This window comes from Cyprinus carpio, chromosome A7 (assembly GCF_018340385.1).
Source record: "Cyprinus carpio isolate SPL01 chromosome A7, ASM1834038v1, whole genome shotgun sequence".
Classification (NCBI taxonomy): Eukaryota; Metazoa; Chordata; class Actinopteri; order Cypriniformes; family Cyprinidae; genus Cyprinus; species Cyprinus carpio.
This window is the reverse complement of record NC_056578.1, coordinates 15107246-15127765: the sequence shown is the minus strand read 5'-3', so window position 1 is coordinate 15127765 and position 20520 is coordinate 15107246. Positions and strand designations below refer to the sequence as shown.

At 39.5% G+C, this 20520-nt stretch overlaps 1 protein-coding gene across 1 annotated transcript in view; it reads left to right on the top strand.

Moving 5' to 3' along the window:
* Nucleotides 1-5279: 5279 nt before the first annotated feature.
* The window catches only part of LOC109068330 (dysferlin-like), a 79979-nt gene continuing 64738 nt past the window's right edge, over nt 5280-20520 (top strand). The window contains exons 1-7 of the mRNA XM_042761362.1: nt 5280-5685; nt 6368-6483; nt 8255-8296; nt 13399-13490; nt 14862-14967; nt 16039-16153; nt 16328-16545. Coding sequence (XP_042617296.1) covers nt 5598-5685; nt 6368-6483; nt 8255-8296; nt 13399-13490; nt 14862-14967; nt 16039-16153; nt 16328-16545 — 777 coding nt within the window. The 5' untranslated portion in view covers nt 5280-5597. The remainder of the gene's footprint in view (nt 5686-6367; nt 6484-8254; nt 8297-13398; nt 13491-14861; nt 14968-16038; nt 16154-16327; nt 16546-20520) is intronic.

The window sequence follows — 20520 nt, the reverse complement described above, 5'->3', positions numbered from 1 at the left end:
GGATGTTGATGCAAAGACTACTAAAGATTCTTAGAACACTAATATGCTGCATATGTATAAACATATAATATACACTCTCAATTAGATCATCCCAAGACGAATACATAGAGACCAAACATTGTATAGGTGAGTTTACATTAAATAGTGATCTATCATAAGCATTTATAAAACAGTATACAATACACAAGACCATACATACAAGGAGGTAGTAATCATACACGAAGCCCTGTGGATATACATGATAGGAAAGTCAGAGAAAAATTTTGTTCAAATGAATTAATGAAAGAAGTCATTTTCTATAGTAGTATGTGTCTGTTTTATAGAGAATTGAGTAGGGAGGAAGATTCTCTTTGCATGCTTTTAGGTCGTAAAGTTTATCTGATCTGACTGAGGTGTCCTGGCCTAGAGATCGTTCACAGACATATAGGCACCGAGTCTGGTGTTGGGTGACAGGTCTGTGATTGTTTGTTAATCTAATAAATAATTGATTTGTTAAATCTAATGAACAATTGTGTGTCTGATTGGTCCAAATGCTACAAAGTACTGGTTACTGAACTTCACATTTACCTAGCCAGGTATGAAATTAATATTTCATGTTTGTTCGCAATACACAAACACATGACAACAAAAAACACTTAACTAGCTAATGCAACAACACTTTTGGTGTCAATCTTAAAGGGGTACTGTGCAATATATGTTGTTGTATTAATTATTTCTTTAAAGGAACGTAGACTGCATTGTAATTAGACTAACTAACAGTATGGATAATCAGAGGCTTTGAGTTAATATAACCTCTTTTTTTGCAAGTGCTGAAAAATGGATAGATTTTCTCGGTGAAAAACTGGCCAGTGAAGGATTAGATAAGAGCTTTGGTCCCCACATTGTAGAAGGAGACCAGACCCTCCTCATAATCCACCTTCTGGGGCTTGTCTTTTAGGGAAATAGAAACAGGACTAGATTCATTAGCCACATATTCACCCCCATTTCTTAGCCAAATACTCTGATATCCTTTATATGGGCTTAATGTTGTTTTATCTTTTCTGTAGATGGATTCTCGAACCATACCCAAATCCCATTCAGTCTTATCACATTCACTGCAAAAGAAACACAGGTAAAGTGATGAATGCATTATAAGTAGCTCTTAAGCATGTGTTAATATTTGTAATATTTATCATACCTGCATTTCTGTATACCTAAAGTTTCTGTATTGTACTCAGATCTGTTACTGGAGAACCCACACTGAATTGTGAGACCTTCACTTGTTTATTAATCTTTCCTGCTCTCGTCGTTGAGTGATTGCTGCAGTCTGTTTTATCCAGAGTAAAGTAGATTTTGCCCTCTGTCTGAACATTGCTTGTTTTAGTATTTAAAATCTCTGTCGGGATGCCCTGCTGTGTTCTCAAAGTAATCGTTTCATCTATTTTCTCCGTAGCTGAAGAACTTTTAGGTTCCAGTGAAGGACGAGAGGGAACACAGTCTGTGTTAGTGCTGCCAAATATCCTATTGACTGAAGTCTGTGATGTTGGTGGAACAAAGTTGAATCTGCGAATAACAGAAGGTTGAGCTGTGAAAGTAAATGTGAAAATTTATTGAAGTGTTTAAATATTCAGTAAACAACAAGACTGATACAAGCCTTATTAAATCTAGATCAAGAACTGAGCAGGAAACATTATTAGACAGCTGCATCTTAAACAAATGTTGCTGGCAGACCAGAGTCAAAAAACTGTGCATATAACATCAGTTCTCAGGTAAATAAACCAAAGAGTTGTTGGTAGCCATTGACTTCCATAGTATGGACAAATTACTACTATGGAAGTCAATGGCTGCCAGCAACTGTTTGGTTTACCAACATTCTTCAAAAAAAATCTTCTTTTGTGTGTGTGTGTGTTTTTTTTTTTTTTTAAAGCAAATGCATCAAGTGCAAACATGTATAGAACTTTTAAAGTAATATATCACTTCAACCTTGTGTGTGTATCATTTGGTAAAGAATAAGCCAAAATCTAAATTATTAACTGATATTTTTACCTGTAGATTTAATGTGCAGTTTTTGTAGTTTATTTTAGTGTTTTGTGTCAATAAAAATGATCAGCCAGTAATTGTGATTTTATAAGCTATTAAATTGCTTTAGAAAGAATTATGAAATGTGAGTCATATGGACATATTGACATTTGTGGAATGGAAAAGAGTTTCACAGAAGAATTTAGAATGACATGGAGATAAGTAAATTAATTTTGTGTAAACAGTTCATCAAGTAGAATTAAATAAGCATACTAAAATGTCTTCTAATCTCTCATATCTCTTGTCTTACCCTCTTGTGTCCACTCTCTTCCTCTATAGGAACAGCGTTATGAGTCTTATGTTCTGTTTCAGTGCAAAACAGACACAGACAGGTCTGATCGTCTCTGCAAAACATCTTCAGTGGTTTCTCATGTTTATTGCAGATATAGTCTTCCAGGTTGTCCACGGGGTTTGTGCTTTATGAGCCTTGGTGCAGTTTTGTGATGGTTGAGTTGAGTCTCACAGAAAGATGTTACACACTGCAAACAATACTTTACTGCCCTTAGCTTGTTTGCAGAGCAGACATCACATAAAATTTTATGAAACGTTTTTGTTTGGTGTTGAAGCACCTTGTAACTGTCCACAACCTTTTTAAATGCTATATTTATTTTCAATTCTGGCTTACTTTCAAATTCTTCCTTACAGAGAGGGCATATATAGAGCTGTCCATTCTCCCAAAATTCCTCGATACAGATGTTGCAGAAGTTGTGTGCGCATGAAGTAGTGGTTGGGTCAGTGAGCACCTCCAGAAATACATGGCACTTGAGCAGCTCATCAGAGAGGGATGAACTGAAGGAAGTCATGACTGTAAGTAAGAAACAGGGACACCATGAGGCTCTGCATAGAAGTGCATCACAAATCAATATATTATATTACAAGGAAAAAAATAGTTAATGAGCATAACATTGCAATTGCAACAGAATTTTCAAGCAGTGAGCACTGGCTGTGTTGCCATATAGGCAGCATAACTAACAAATAGCTTAAAGCACATGCTTATGTTAAAATATATACAGTATGATTTTTTTTTATCCTTTACACAGTCTTCACCATCACTCTAATTTGATTTACAATGTCACTGAAAAACAGATAATCTTTTTGATTTACATGTGAAATGTCAAATCATTCGTTTATGTTTATAAAGTCTAATTTTATATTTACATAACATTCTTAGGTCAATTGCTTTATAATATTTTGCTTTAAGATTTGATCTATGAAATCTAACCTATTAATGTTGTCTCTGGCTCAGGAGAAAAATACCGCAGATCTGAACTCCTTATTTATTTAGGACCAGATTTTATGATGAGGTGAAGAATGTTTCAGTTTTAATTTACTTTAAAATCTTACATAATACTGTTCACGCATTTGCTAAGTTTTGTTATTCTAATGACTACACTAAGTATTATTATTTTTCATGTTGGGAACATCATTAGACAATATTACAGTATAACCACATTTGACTGATTATATACAAACAATGTGTATATAATCTTTTATGTTTGGTGTTCGTAAAATGTACATAATTTCAATTCTCTGTATGTATGTGCTGTACATGTGGAAGAATTGACAATAAAGCAGACTTGACTTGACTTCTGCTTTATTATTTTGCTTCACACTAAGTGCATTCAAACAAACAGACTCCTTAAATAAAAATGTGATGCTTAAATAAGAAGACATTCATACCTTGTTGCCATTTATGACAGACTGTGTAGGAGGAGTTACTGCACAACAGTAGCTCTTGTTTTCAGACTATTTAAGCTAAATTGCCCCACCCCAGTTAAGTTTCATTTCTTTAAAGTTGTGCCAATTTTCATTTATTTTTAATTTCTTTATTAGATTTTCTGCATGGAATATCAACTCAACAAATAACAACATTAATTTTAGAGAGAAAAAAAGGACAGAGGTACTAATAATAATAAAATAAATAAATAAATAAATAAAACAATGCTTTTTTATGTTTAAAAAAGCATAAATAAAAATTGTATGTTTATATATTAATGCTTAGCTTAAGTATCAAGACAGCAGATAATCTAAAAATGGGTGCCACACCTTGTCAAATGTCTTTAAAGAACCAGTGAGTGACAGTCTAATTTTTTCTAATTTAATGCAAGTAAACACTTCTTTTAGCCATGTATCGAAAGAAGGGGGTGAGACGTGCTTTCAATTTAAAATGATGAGACGTCTTGCTAGTAAAGTAGTAAAGGCTAAAGCCTTTTGGATCATTACTGAAAGGTTAACATCTACTGCTAACACAAAAATGGCCAAACGTGGATTTGTATCGATATCTATATCAAAGACATCTTTCAATGTTTTAAATATTTTAGTCCAATAATCCAATAAATTAGGGCATTCCCACAAGAGGTGAATGAGATCTGCTGGTGATCTATTACATGCATAGCTGACAGAGGGGTTTATTTTGGCAAGTCTAGCATTAGTATAGTAAACTCTATGCAGAATCTTACATTGTATAAGCCCATGTCTTGTGCTTATAAATGAGGTTTGAGTGAACTCAAATGACTGTCATCATTACAGTGTTATGTATTTTGAGGTGACTTTTTTACTTCACATGACAGAGATAGCGGATTGAAGTGAACCACTGAATCCATTTAGTGATTTTTTATTTTTTTTTACTCCCCTTAACCACTGCCAGTGTACATCCTTATTTTTCATCAAGAAATATTGCTTCAGGTACTTACCAGGTTCAACCCAACCCATTTTCTGTGTGTTACTAGTCCAGAGTTGCAAGACAATAATCTGCTGGCAAAATCATCAGAACTAGTTTACTATCAGTTAAAAAAAAAGAAAAAAAGAATGCTAATTTACTTGACAACAGAGTATATTAATGTATCCATGTTTTAGAAATAACAAATTCACAATGAGGAATGTTAATATACTCAAATTCAATTGTTTAAATTAGAACCACACATTCTTAATAAGGTCATAAAGTAGACTGTATAAATTATGAGGTTGGTTTTAAGTTTAAGATTATTTTATTTGATCATTTTAGGTTTGAATCTTATACATCTATACGGTGTTGTGCAATGCTAGTTGTACTTAAATCTTCCTTACTGTTTTGCCAGAGACATAATCAGCAGTAGGAGTGAACTTTCCAAAAACTTGTGAGTCATAGTTGCATTAACAGGTGCTGACCAAAAGTACCCTGTTCCTTTAAGAGGAGCTGCAGTCTGTGATTGAATGGGCAGTGTGTATATGAGTCAGGGGCTATAGAGCCAGCTGTGTGTGAGTGTGTGCATGCTGCCAGGAAGTGGAGCAGCAACCACACCAGCTACAGTTCCATCAGACTGCTGTCCTAAACGAGCGAGCTTTTCTCTCTTTCTTTCTACCTCTCCCGACTTTCTTCTTCTTGTCATCTCTTTTCATTTTCTAGTCTTGGAGTGAAAACCAGGCTGATTCTTTGGGACTTATTTGGGATCTAGACCCCCCACCCCACAGTGGTCCATCTCTGTGTGGGACCACAGTGCGCTGCATTGTGACTTACAGTTGTTACTAGTAGCGGATCCTGCAGTAACCACTGTCCACCCATGCTCCGCGTATTTATTCTGTGCGCCCAGAATGTGCTGACGCATGAGGAGGATATTAGCGATGCCTACTGCACCGTCACTTATGAAGGTAGGGGCCAGACCAGGGTGAATGAGAAAGCAGTTTTCTGAAAAATATGTTGTTGAGAATTTGCTAGAATACCATTTTCTTTTCTGCACAATCACACTCATTCTCTTCACTCACTGTCGTGTTGTCAGTCTTCCTACTTTGCACATTCCATCAAGCGGGCTATTATTGGCAAAGCAGTTGCAGTCTCTCTCTCCCGCTCTTGTGTATATTTATGGGTGTCCAGTTGCACTTGGAATATGTGTGAAAGAGTGCTGCAGATCTGCTCAGTGTTTCTAAGAGGTGCTGTGTCATCACAGTTTAGTTCAATGTGGGGCTCCTGGTTACTTTACATTCAAAGCTTTTAGGGACCCATAATTCATGTGAGATGGATCAGAGGGGCATTTCACATTCATTTGATATTGACAAATTTGACAAATAGAATAAAAAAATCTATATAATAGAAATAGAAGACTGCATCAATTGCATTTTAAAATGTTAAAATAGAAACAGGTATTTTAATGATATTTCTCAATATTACTGTTTTGCTGTATTTTGAACAAATAAATGCAGCCTTGGTGAGCATATGAGACTTCTTTCAAAATTATTTAAAAAATCTTACCACCCCCAAACTTTTGAAAGGTAGTATATGTCTGATGCTGGCTGATCAAGCAGCTGACTTTTTAAATTTTTTCTTGTGTTTAAGTACTTGAGGACATTGACCTGAATTTTGCTGAATGTTTATCTGACCCCCCCACAGATGTTGCGAAGGAGCTCGGTCTCCCTCAGGGTCGATACCCTCTGTGTTTCTTGGGGAATGCAGTTTGTTTGCTCAATAGAGGGCTTGTTGTTGCTGAATCATGAGGCAATCATACACCAGCACTCAAGACGCTAGCAGAGATGGCTATGTTAAAGTGCTATAGTAAATCATGATATGAGATCAATACAATAGAGCAGTACCTTCCATTACATCCATTCAGTGATGCATTTTAGAATAACTTAAACTATTATGAGAGCATAGTCTTGTGTTCTCAGTTTCACTGGGTTGCTTCATACTGTTTTGTAGCTGTGTCTTTTATTGGTGAGGCTTTGGTAGATTAAGAAAAAATGTTTTAAAAATAAAAATGTTTTATTTAAGTACCGTTATTCAGATACTAATGACCCATGTTTTTACTGAATCTCCTGTTAATCATTCAAATAGGCTATCTAGGTGTCTTATACAGACAAGTTAAGGCTGGTCTGTGCCTGCTCATTATTCAGTGTAAAGATACAATGCCAGAATAAAAGCCCGACTTAATTTTGCATGCTTTAACCCACCTCGACCCCTAGTATCAAAATATACATTTGCAACTGCTGTGTAAATGCATTTATGCCACATCTGAGAAGCATTAAACAGTCTGTGGAAAGACACCTACTTCTGTGCCACCTTTGCAATGTGGAGTGCACTTAAAACCACATCAGAATTTTTTATAAAAAAGATGATGCAAGCTGATAGGAAAAGTGTGCAGGCTAACATCACCAAACTGTATTGCACTGCATTGAACATTCCCTCCATCTGCCATCGGTGGACAAACTGAAGAGTCTTGCCCCAAACTCACACCATTGGTTGAGCCACAGTTACTGTGTCAGGTTGGTTATGGGAGGCTCAATATTTTGTGACAAAGTGTCAAAAAAGTACTTTTTTTTTAAGCTAAAAGTATAGTTATCTCTGTTACAAAATGTATCTTAATGTAAAAACAAAACAAGCTTTAGGAGTCAGGAGGATATGCTTCAGAAATCTGAGTCATGGCAGTAGGTGGTGCTCCTTGCCTGGAAATGTCAGCCAACAAGTAAGAACACTACAGAGAGACCGCAAAGACTCTTGCAGTACAGTATACTGACATAATATAATAACTCTATGTGATAACTAATGTTTGTAAGTGCATAAATTAGTGGATTTTAGTATTGTTGTAGGCAATTACAGGTGCCATTAAATCTACACTATATATGCTTACACTAATTGTTACAGGATGATGTTCTTATAAGTCCACTGCATTATACAAGTTTTTAAAATGTAAAGTGTTTTACATTCCCTAATGTTTTATATTCTAATTAAAAAGTTATAGAGAAAAGATAGATGATGAGAGAGAAGAACAAGCTGCAGGAAATGTTTAAATTTCCTCTTGAGTTATGGGCTGGCTCAAATGGAGAGGAAAGTGTGGTCCACAGTACGTTTGGCTGCTTAAGTTCCTACATGACATTCTCTGTGTACACATGTAAGAAGTGCTTGCAAGTGAAGATTGTGTTAACATTTATCAGTTCGGACCCCTTATCAAGGACACAAACAGAAATTGATTTTTAGGATTGCGGTGGGCTTATACGACCCCCCGATACATTCCATTCCGGACATCACGCTCATCTTCAGCTTTGGACCTAAAGATCACAAGACGCATTTATCTTCAGAGCAACCTTTGTGAGGGTCCTGCCGGGATCTCTCCCTCTTTTGTGGTCTGATGGTAGTTTGGCTTGCTTCTTGTTGGAGAGTTTGGGAATCAAGGCAGCATGTTGAGGTGTTTGCTACAGAGGGCAACCAATCTGAGAAATGTAGAAAAAGGGGAGAGGCATAGTGACCCACTTGCTAGCATCACTTTCAGAGGTAAGAGATGACATCAAAAACACGATGGCCTGTGCAGCTCAGGGCATGAAAAAGCAAGATCTGTCATGAAACTGTTGCGAATGTGAGGTGAAAATGCAGATTTCAGTCATTTGTACTGTTGGGTACATGAATGTTATTTATAGATCATTTTCATCTTAAATTAGTTTAGCAAAATTTCATTTGTTTAATAATAATATAAGTTTACACAATGAAAGAGGTAACCCCCCCCACCCCAGTCAGTCTGCCGTTGATTGTTGAAAGGGAGAAATGTAACGAATGTTTTTATAATTTTACTCTAGGACAGAAGATCATTTCAGCCAATAGCAGAGTGATCAGTGGAAAATGCTACATAATCTAGAAGATTTCTGGATAGATCTGAGCTTGGTTCATTATTTTATTAGTTCTTGCACTGAATAAATGAATGAATGTGACGGACACTAGTTTTAGACTACCTCGTAAACTAAGTGGCAGTTCCTCTCATTGTTCCATGTTTCCTGTTCCAGCACAGGGATGTACAGGAACATGCGTTTGTGAGCATGTGGGATTGATGAGCTTGATGTGTTTTTGTATGCCGAGTATCCATGGCAACAAAATCCTGTTCTTTCTTTAAACATGGTCCTATTTGATTGTCTAAATGTTCACAAAACAAGAAAATAAGACAAAATAATAAAAATTAAGATAGAAATATTTTAAGTTAGCAAACAGTTGAAGAATGAAAAAGATGTTAATAAAGTTACTAAAGATGAGGTTTGTTTTGAGTATGACTTTATTTTGCAGGATGCTGAGAGAAACAATGTAGTTCCTTCCATTTGTTATTTAGCACTTGGCACACTGCTTTGGAAAATATCAAGGAGAACAGAGATTTTCTAAATTTCAATTGGAAACTTTTTTTTTTTGGATAGCCCCCTCCCCCCTCAGAGAGTAGTATTGTTTGCGGTGCTAAGTTGGTTATATAACTGATTCATTCATTCATTTGCTCCAGTGTTATTTTAGTATTATTAGCATAGCATTTATTAATATTTTGAATTCATTTTTTTTTATTTTATATAATTTTCATTTGTACTTATAGTTATTTTATGTTTGTATTTTTTAGATTTCTATTTAGCTATTAATTTCATTTGTGAAGGCAAGGCAACATTTCTGTTGAAAAGTTTCATGTATTTTTTTTATATTTTATTTTATTCCAGTTTTATTACATTTAACAACAGTTTAGGATAACAATAACAACACCGATCAAATTTGATTCAGTTTTCTTCATTACATTAATTTACATTTTGTTGGAAAGATGCCTTAAACCCCCTTATCTGTGCATGTTATGTGTTATCTTGAGAATTTCCTCTAATCTCTACTTACGGTCATCTCTTTTTCCACCTCTTTGTCATGTGATGAAAAGGCTTCCCCGCATTCTGACAGAAACAGACACTGAGTCACTCTATCCACTCTGTAAACAATGACACCAGACAACTGAAGGAAAATCAGGTGTTCTGTCATTTATTCTGAGTTGAACAAGGATAGGACACTGCATTAGGCCTCATGATTGTGTCACATCTGGAGATCACCTATTTTCCTTATTTATTTTTCCATTTTTCCCGTTATTTGTTAGATATGTGTTTTGAGTTTTAGTTTCAGACAGCTTCTATTTTACTTGTAATTAGTCTGATTCAGATCTAATCAGAGGGATCTTGTGGATCTTGTGAGTCCTTAGTTTGAGCTCTGAGTAAGCAACAAGATATGCAGACTGTGCAAGAGATAGAGAGAGAGATACATGAGAATTTGATGGACTTTGTGCAGAAGGGAAGTGTTTTTAAAATGAAAGGTATTGACAGAGAAGGGTGGATTGTTAGCATTGCTGACAACCAACAGTTCTGTTTCTTTGTTTGTTAATGCTGTCAGTATGGCAAAAACCAAAACCGTATCAGTATCTGTATGCGACACGTATCCAGTTTGTGTTTAATACAAATTGAATAAATGTATTTAGATCGGGCCTGAAACTCCAGGATCTCAGTCTTGTTATTTTTAACTCATACTTATCAAAGCTACAGTTTCCTGGCTATTTCTCAGATTGTATCCACTTATGGACTCCAGTCTGATGTGTTTTGAAATGCACACTAAATAAAGCCCAGGACTTTGAGGGCCACGGTTAAGACCATTCCATCCAGTTTCCGTCACATTTTGGTGGAGGATGTCATAGGATGCCAGTGTTTTCCTAAACCTTTTGTTGTTCTCTTCTGGCTTGTACAAAGGTTTTCAGGCTACAGATCTATTTCAGGCAGGCAAAGAGGGTTTCCCACAATGCCACTGAGCATGTATCTGCCACAGGAGCTTGTTTTTGTTTTATTCACTCCTCTTGACATCTACATTCAAAACAGGAAGATAAACAGAGCTCTCATCTGAAATACTTTATAGCATGACAAACCAGAGGTGATTTAGATGGATACAATGGATACACCATGCATACCATGGATACATACTATTGGTAGCTTACTTGTTTGTGCATGTGACTACTGTTTGTAGCAAAAGGTCTCAAAACATCTTGAAAGATGTTTGTCTGCTCATTAGATCAGCTATAAATTTTCTTTCACCAATATGGGCTGAATGTCAAGCCAAATCTGTGTCCCTGTGGAAATCTGTATTTGTCAGGTGGAAGTTAGTACCCATTGTCCATCTTCCTCTCACTGAAAACATTTTCAGCATGGATTTACTGGAGGCCAGCCACTGCAGAATATTACATCAGATACACTGTCCTCATATGCCCCTTTCTGATAATATGTTTTCCTAAACAAATTGTTTTCTTTTGTTTTAAAATAATTTTTCTGAATTTAAACAATGAGGCTTTTAAGTAAAGATTTATTTTAATTGCTTACAACCTTGCATCTAAATTATATATGTTTTTGAATATATCAGGAATGCTTTAATGTAATTGTCATATAAGGATTTTTTTTTGTGTGTGTGTGTTTAACATCAGTGGTGGATAAAGTATTTGAAAGCTACACTTAAGTAAAAGTATACTGTAGATAACTTACCAGAAAATGACTTTGGTAGAAGTTGAAGTCACTGTTTAGAATATACATAGGTAAAAGTTTTGTGTACTTAAGTATTTATTGTACTTAAGTATGAAAAGTGTTTTTTTAAATATCAAACATACTTAAGTATTGAAAGTAAAAGTACAAGTAAATGCAAGATGGAAAAGGAGCAAATAAATGTTAAAAATTGTTCTATACACAGTTTGAGCAGCAAGATGTATTCAGTTTTAATTCTTTCTTCCATTTTGTTTCTTTGAGTTTGAGATAATAGGCACTTCATCTGGTACTAAATCTCTTTCTTTCCGACATTAGAAAACATTTCTGGAATCTGCATCTTCTGAAGTGGCATTAGGATTCATTTACTCAGTTTAATGCAGCTCAGAGAGAACATGGATGTATTTAACTTACAGTTACAAATGCATAAATAATGCTTTGTTTTAAACATAATGATATTTGAAATGATTTAAAACATGAAAACATACTTAAAAAGTGAAATTAAAACCACTAGGTGGCAGCAAGTCACTGTTAATGAGTAAGTCATTAAGATTAAAATGATTCATTCAGCAACGAAGCATCTGATTGTGGTAATGAGTGAGTCACTGAATCATTCATTCAACCGATTCATTCAAAAAGCTGATTCAGGAGGATATCTGGAGGAAAAACGTCACTCTTCGTGCGATATAGATTAACTATATTAAATGTTATAAATATAAAAGACATAGAGAGGCATTTTTTTGCCACCTACAATTAATGCCTTAAATTTTGATGATTCTATTTGCCCCGATTTTCTGCCGATTAACAGTCTGGAGAAGTTGACGCTAGTTGCTGAATGTCAGAGCCAGTGTGCAGATTTGAGTTGAAAGATTCCATAGAAAATCACGTAGTGTACTATGGTCACAGAGCTTCAGACTATGATTCTATCTAGTTGGAGGATATCAAACATGCTTGATATTTTCAGCCGATTTTAGAGCACATTGTTTTCATTTGTCAAATGTCTTCTAGCAATAAGGTGCACGTGAGTTTGTTGTGATCGGAACAACTTGAAAGGCTGGTAACATTAGTGTGTGTTCCTCAGTTATGTAGTAACTAGTGTATGCTGGCTAGTTTTCCTTTGTCACTATTTACAAAGTCAGTAAGTGTATGATTCCTTGTGATTTAAAAATCTGTTCAGATTAATTTATTCAGAATTAATTTAAAGCACCAGACCACTGATTCATCAAATATGCTTTCTTGCAGTGTTCTTCCGACTTTATTTTGTAGTAAGTAGCGAATATGCTTCGGGGAAATGTATCGGAGTAAAATTATACATTTTAATTAGGAAATATAGTGGAGTAAAAGTGAAATTTGACAGAAATATAAAAACTTAAGTAAAGTACAGATTCTCCCAGAAATTACTTAAGTAACTTACTGTAACAAAATATTATTAACGTTACTTTGTTACATTACACCACTGTGTAAAAAACACTACTATACACTACCACTACAATTTACCACCATTGGTCAATTTAATGCATTGTTACTGAATAAAAGTATTGATTTGTTTAAAAATAAAATAAAAATCATACTTAATCAAACTTTTAATTGCAAGTGTTTTTTTTTTCTTCTTTTTCTTTTTTTTTTTTTTTTTTTTTTTTTGTGGGGAAAAATGAGGAGAAAAGTGTTCATAAATAATGTTGTTAATGTCTGTATTGAGTTTGGTTTGTTTGTTGCTACAGCAACACTTTATTTTAAAGACCAGTTCTTATTATTAACTAGCTGCTTATAAGCATGCATATTACATATTGGATGTTTATGAGTACTTATAAAGCACATATTACTGTCTTATTCTGCATGACCATATTTTAGATCCCTTAATCCAACCCCATACCTAAACTTAACAACCAATAAGCAGCAAGTTGGGAGTTTATTGAGGGAAAGCTCTCAATATTGAATGTGGTCCCTATTCTAAAGTGTTACCATTGCTTTTTACATTCTACTCACAAATATTAATTAACCATTACTGTAACTATAATTAGATTTATAAACATTTGCCAAGTCATTATTCTGTTCCTTTTCATCATTCCCTTTTCTTTCTCTCAGGGCTTTGAGTGGGACTTGAAGGGTGTTCCTTTAGAATCTGCAGCAGAGCTTCATGTTGTCGTCAAGGACCATGAAAAAATGGGCAGAAATAGGTAAGGTCTCTCTCTCTCTTTTATTCTCATTTTGTCTCTATTTCTCTTTCTGTTCATAAGAGTGTATGAATGTGTCCCTCAGAATATTATGCAAAAGCAACTCCTCTGCCAACATGAAACAATCGCTCAACAATTCAGCTGGGAGAGCTGTAGAATTTATGGAATGCACCATTGTTTAAAAGACTATGGCATTAGTGTGGACCGTGGTAAACATCCACTTAATTTGCTGTGCGTTCCCATGTTCTCATTATGACCAGAAGTGGTTCCTTACTGGCCTTTTGCTTTTTGCTTACCTCCATGAAATTAGGCTGATAGAACATACTAAATCTGGTCTTAGGTCATTTTTTATACCTAATTCAAATTAGTTTTTTTTTTTTTAACTTCAAATAGTTTTTAAATTCATTATCACATTAATAATATTATCATGTTAATATTTATGTTAAATTACTCAAATACAGCATCCCACTCTGAAACATTTACATTTTTAGTTTCTAAGCAATAGAAAGTCATGCACGCTTATATAGTAGCTGTCTACCTACAAGATTGGGATTAATAAGATTTTTTTTTTAAATGTTTTAAGGCCTCTTATCAAGGCTGCATTTAATTGATAAAAATACAGTAATAACAGTAATATTGTGAAATATTATTACAATTTAAAATAAATTATTTCTATTTTAACATGTTAAGTTACTCAATTCACTCCAAACGGTTGAACATTAGTTTATGCCCCAGCATGCACTGCTTTTACTAGGATTTCCAGTTTATTGTAGCCTTAAAAACATGGAACCAATAAAATGTGTTAATATCAACATCTTTTCCTCATTGTGTTTAAAAAAAAATGTTATCACATTTAAGTGTAATGAAGTCAAAACTTTTACATCAGTACCGATAATCTACATGCCAAAACATTGATCTGTTAGCATTATTTTATTATTTACGTTTTGTCTGTTTGGTACTCGAGTAAACACACAAAAACATAACAGAGATGATAATAGAGTCAATGAATGCTATATTAACATAACACACTTGAATACTGGGTGAAATATTATCAGTATAATGAAGGAATAAAGTAATAGGAGAGGAGGCAAAGAAAAGGAAGGAAGAGGGGAATGCCCACAGGAAGTGAGTCAGAGCGGTTTACCATGTCTTCTCTTTCCTTTCAAACCTTATCTGAGCCGAAGAATGAAACAGCAATTTTTAGAAAAGCTGACCAGACAGTGAAAAATCTCTCATTCAGGGTCAGATGCATAGTCATGTGTCACAACTTTTTAGCTTAGTAACTGTATGTCTGTTTATTTTTATTTCTTGGCATTAATCCTCATCTTTAAATAGCATGACAGTTGTTAAGTAGCCCTTTGTGTATCTTTACAGGTTTCTGGGGGAGTGTCGGGTCGCTCTTCGAGATGTGCTCAACTCTCCCAACCTAGCTGCTACTTTCACTGTGTCCCTGGTGGACACCAAAAAGAACAGCACAGGGGTGCGTTTCTCTGTCCATCACTGTTTTCATTGACTTAAACGTCTATCAAATTTACTTTCACGCTAACTGAATAAACAACATACAGCTTGGACCTTTCCTGTTGGTGGCAACATTCCACCTTCTGTCAAATACAGTCTGAACATCCCTTATGCGTACAGGAAAGAATATTTTCCATCATAAATTCACGTCATCCCTGTCCCACAAGTAATTTAAGAAAGACATTTTCAAGAAATACTACAAGGCTAGGCCTTACACAACAGAGTGCCACTTCCTGGCATTGTGTGTAAGAGTATGTTTGAGTGTAGGTTGATGTTAAGTGATTGAGAGCAAAAAGAAGGAGAGGGAAAGGTGGAGTTGGTTTTCTTAGCTCCTTTGCATCCGTGTGCTCTTGAAATAGCTGATTCCGGAAATAATTTCAGGAAAGTACATTATAAGGTATCACCCTGACGCCGGTCTTATCTTAAAAACAACTCTAGCATGCAGCTTTTCTTTCCCACCCTTCACAAAACAGTTACATCTTCACTCAGAACTTTGATAATAATTTCAAATTTAATCAAGTATTTCTTTTAAGTAATCTGACATTTAGCAGATACACAAATATAAAACTCTATTAATGATCAAAGAGGTGGAAAGGGGGGAAAAAACAAGTAGACTTGCAACATAAAGAAGCAGCATGATTAGGTGCTTAACATCTTCAGAGTTAAATAAGGTAAAACTACAAAATAGAGATCAAATATACAGTAAACAGTGTTATTGTGAAGTATTATAATTATATATAATAAATTAATATTATATTGTAATTTGTAATTTATTACTGTAATGGCAAAGCTGAATTTTCAGCAGTCTTCTGTGTCACATGACCCTTCAGAAATCCTGATTTGCTGCTCAGGAAACATTTCTTCTTATTATCAGTGTTGAAAACAACTGTGCAAATAGCAAATATTTGTTTTTCAAAATAGATTTTTGTTGCTGATTTTTACATTGTTTTTGCATCATTGCAAAGCTTGTGCTCTTTTCTTCAGTCTTTCTGAGAAATGTCAAAACATCTTCAATCTGTGTTCCCTCTTCCAGGCCACAGTAACCCTGCAGATTTCCTACATCCCTCCTCCAGGGATGGCTCCCATCTTCCAGCCTCCTCCACAGCCAGAGGCCCAGCACAACCCAGTGGAGCTGGACACAGTTACAGGTCAGTCTGCTAACACAGAAAATACAGTAGCTCCATACACACATGTACTGTGAGACCCCTGTTAATGAATGCCTAAATATGATTTCAGTAATACTGTATTTGTCAACTGAGGGCTGCATCAGTTTGATTCTGTTTTTGTGTGATGTGATTAATCTGACTTGTGTATACATGTAGTTTTCTCATTGGACACTATGGGCGAGGAGGACACTGAGAGCATGCTGATGATGGAGGTGGTGGAGGAGCCTGAACCTGTTCCAGGGACTCAGGGTCAGGACACCGGGGCCCCTACAGCACCACCCAAAAAGGCTCCACCGAACTTTAACCACGGCCTTAAGAAAAAGAAACGCCACAGCAACAAATCCCCACTGTCCGACAAACCCCAGGACCTCCAGGTGTGTATGTGTGTGAATGAATGCACAGTTTGCTTTGTCATGTCATATGCCACCTTATTTCCTCAAATATTTTTTTTTTTTCTGTATATCTCTGTCAGTCAGTCATTATGCTACAACAAATAAGGTGTAATAAAGTGATTAATAGTGGTTACTTATTGATCAGTAAAGAAGAGGCTCCCTAATTCTATTTATCTGTGTTAAATGTCAAACCCTGTCCAGAGGATCAATTTAAATGTACAGTACTATCATTTTCATTCTATTCATCTGCTTTAAAAATAGTGCCACCTTGTGGCAATACAAAGTAGGTGAAGTAAGTCAAAAATTTTATTTGGCTTCAGACTGGTTTATTTGCTCCAGGCAAGACAATGTATTCTATGTGTTAATTAATCAAATCTTGGAGCATTGTTTTCTAGAATAGATCCGAGAATAACAAAAAGTTTAATTTGGATTTCAAATATATTTACGCCTGTCACGGTGTCTGTTCTGTGTCTCCCTGGGTGGCCACTAGAGGTCTCACTTCCCCTTATTGTCACCTTCGTCAGAACTACATTTCCCACTAGCCTTATCTGTTCATCACTGTTCATTGTGTTCAGCTGTCACCACTTACCTTGTTTGCACCTGTCTATAAATACCCTGGTTGTTTCTGTCATTATGACGGAGTCCTTGTTGAATGTCACCCTGCGTTTTCCTGGTTCCCTGGTTTTTCGTGTTTCTGGATGTTGTCTATGTTTCTTGTTTTGGACGGATTACCTGGATGTTGACCATTGCCTGGCTAAGTTTATGATTTTTTGGATTGCCCCATATAAAACACTGCAAATGGATCTACCTGTCTGTGTGCGTTTCGTGACAGAAGGACTCCATCCTGCCTAGATCCAGCGGTGTGGGATTTTGAATCCGTTCCCCAGCCACCATGGAGGAACGGAGGGGGAGACTCTGGAACTTAACCACCCTTCGTCAAAGGGGGAGTGAGGTGGGTGGCCTGGCGCAATTGTTTTGGACCATGGCGGTCGGGTTTGGGGTTATAATGATGCAGCACTGAAGGACTTTTTTAACAATTGTCTGGATGACCCTTTGCCTCAATGGGAGAGTGAAGGGGCTGGAGATCCTAGACTTTTTGGGGGTTTACCCCGTTACCTGTGCCATCGTGCTCAGTGGGATACATCAACCACACTTGAGTCTCCAGACAAGATGGCCGCCAGCCCAGCGCCACAGCACAAGGTGGCCGCCAGCCCAGCGCCACAGCACAAGATGGCCGCCAGCCCAGCGCCACAGCACAAGATGGCCGCCAGCCCAGCGCCACAGCACAAGATGGCCGCCAGCCCAGCGCCACAGCACAAGATGGCCGCCAGCCCCTGCGCCACAGCCCAAGATGGCCACGGAGACAGTATTAAGCTACTTTCCAGGAGGTGTGCCAGATCCCAGAGTGTCCCAGGAGTGTTTACATCACGGCCGCTGAGGCCAGCGCCAATGCCCAAGATGGCCACCAGTTCAGCACCACAGCACAAGATGGCCGCCAGCCCAGCGCCACAGCACAAGATGGCCGCCAGCCCAGCACCACAGCACGAGATGACCGCCAGCCCAGCACCACTGCACAGGATGGTCGAATCTACACCTGTGTTGGCAGACAAGATGGTTGACTCAACACCTGAGTCTTCCGTCAAGGAGCCACCGGCACGCCATCATAGAGGCCGCAGGAGGAGGAGACAGGCGTCAGCCGTTCCTCAAAACCCCGGAGGACGTTCCCGAGCAGGCCGCTGCCGTCCAGGAGGACGTTCCCGAGCAGGCCGCTGCCGTCCAGGAGGACGTTCCCGAGCAGGCCGCTGCCGTCCAGGAGGACGTTCCCGAGCAGGCCGCTGCCGTCCAGGAGGAGGTTCCCAAGCAGGCCGCTGTCGTCCAGGTGGAAGTGTCCAAGGTTCCCGAAGCGGTGCCTGATGCCGAAGCGGTGCCCGATGTGGTTCCGGAGGCCGGGGCGGTGCCCGATGTGGTTCTGGAGGTCGAGGCGGTGCCCGATGCCGTTCTGGAGGTCGAGGCGGGGCCCGATGTTGTTCTGGAGGTCGAGGCGGTGGCCGATGCCGTTCCCGATGCCGAAGCGGTGCCAGATGCCGTTCCGGAGGTCGAGGCGGTGCCCGATGTGGTTCTGGAGGTCGGGGCGGTGTCCGAGATGGTTCCGGAGGCCGAGGCGGTGGCCGATGCCGAAGCGGTGCCCGATGCTGTTCCGCAGGTCGAGGGCGGTGCCCGATGCCGTTCCGCAGGTCGAGGTGGTGCCCGATGTTGTTCCAGAGACCGAGGCGGTGCCCGAGTTGGTTCCAGAGACCGAGGCGGTGCCCGATGCGCAGGCCGAGGTCGTTCCCGAGGCGGTGCCCGATGCGCAGGCCGAGGTCGTTCCTGAGGCGCAGTGACCGATGCCGTTCCGCAGGTCGAGGCGGTGCCCGATGTTGTTCCAGAGACCGAGGTGGTGCCGAGTTGGTTCCAGAGACCGAGGCGGCGAGGTGGTGCCCGAGTTGGTTCCACCGCCCCTGATGCGGTGGCCGAGGTGGTTCCCGAGGCGGTGGCCGATGCGCAGGCCGAGGTCGTTCCTGAGGTGGTGCCCGATGCAGAGGTCGTTCCCGAGGCGGTGTCCTTGTCCAAGGGCGTTCCCGAGGAGGTGCCCGAGGCCGAGGCCGTTCCCGAGGCGGTGCCCGATGCCAAGGCCGTTCCCGAGGCGGTGCCCGAGGTCGTTCCCGAGGCCGTTCCCGAGGCGGTGTCCTTGTCCGAGGTCGAGCCCGAGGCCGTTCCCGAGGCCGTGCCCGAGGCCGTGCCCGAGGCGGGGTCCTTGTCCAATGCCGGTCCTGAGGCCATTCCTGAGGCCGTTCCTGAGGCCGTTCCTGAGGCCGTTCCTGAGGCCGTTCCTGAGACCGTTTCCGAGGCGGTGCCCGAGGCCGAGGTCGTTCCCGAGGCGGTGTCCTTGTCCGATGCCGTTCCTGAGGCCATTCCCGAGGCGGTGCCCGATGCTGTTCCGGAGGCCGATGCGGGGCCCGAGATGGTTCTGGAGGCGATACCCGTGTCCAAGGCCGTTCCCGAGGCGGTGCCCTTGTCTGAGGCCGTTCCCGATGCTGTTCCCAATGCCGTGACCTGGCCATCGCCACAGCCTGCTCCTTACTGGCTCCCCGATTGGCAGGTTCCGTTCGGGCCACTCAAATGGCGAATTCCTCCCTGGCCGTCTGCACAACGAGAATGGACTGATCCACCGTGGCCACCTGAACTGCCTGGCCCCTCGTGGTCCCCTGAACTTTCGGGTCCACCGTGGCCACCTGAACTGCCTGGTCCCTCGTGGTCCCCTGAACTTTCGGGTCCACCGTGGCCACCTGAACTGCCTGGTCCCTCGTGGTCCCCTGAACTTTCGGGTCCACCATGGCCCCCTGATCTGACCAAGCCACCTGGGTTACCAGGGGAGCCATCGCTGCCGGTCCCAGTTCCCCTACACGGGCCTGGCCCGCCATCCCTCCCCCTGTTCTGCCTCCACCTGTCCACCTCCCTCCTGGTCTCTTTGTTTTGTGTTTATTTTGTTCTGAGGAGCATCTGGAAGCTGCTCCTTAGAGGGGGGGTAGTGTCACGGTGTCTGTTCTGTGTCTCCCTGGGTGGCCACTAGAGGTCTCACTTCCCCTTATTGTCACCTTCGTCAGAACTACATTTCCCACTAGCCTTATCTGTTCATCACTGTTCATTGTGTTCAGCTGTCACCACTTACCTTGTTTGCACCTGTCTATAAATATCCTGGTTGTTTCTGTCATTATTACGGAGTCCTTGTTGAATGTCACCCTGGTTTTGTCGTGGTTCTTGGATGTTGTTTATGTTTCTTGTTTCTGGACTGATTTACCTGGATTGTGACCTTTGCCTGGCTGATAATGAGACTTGGATTATCCTAATAAAACACACTGCAATTGGATCTACCTGTTTGTGTGCGTGTCGTGACAACGCCATTGGTTCTCATCTCAG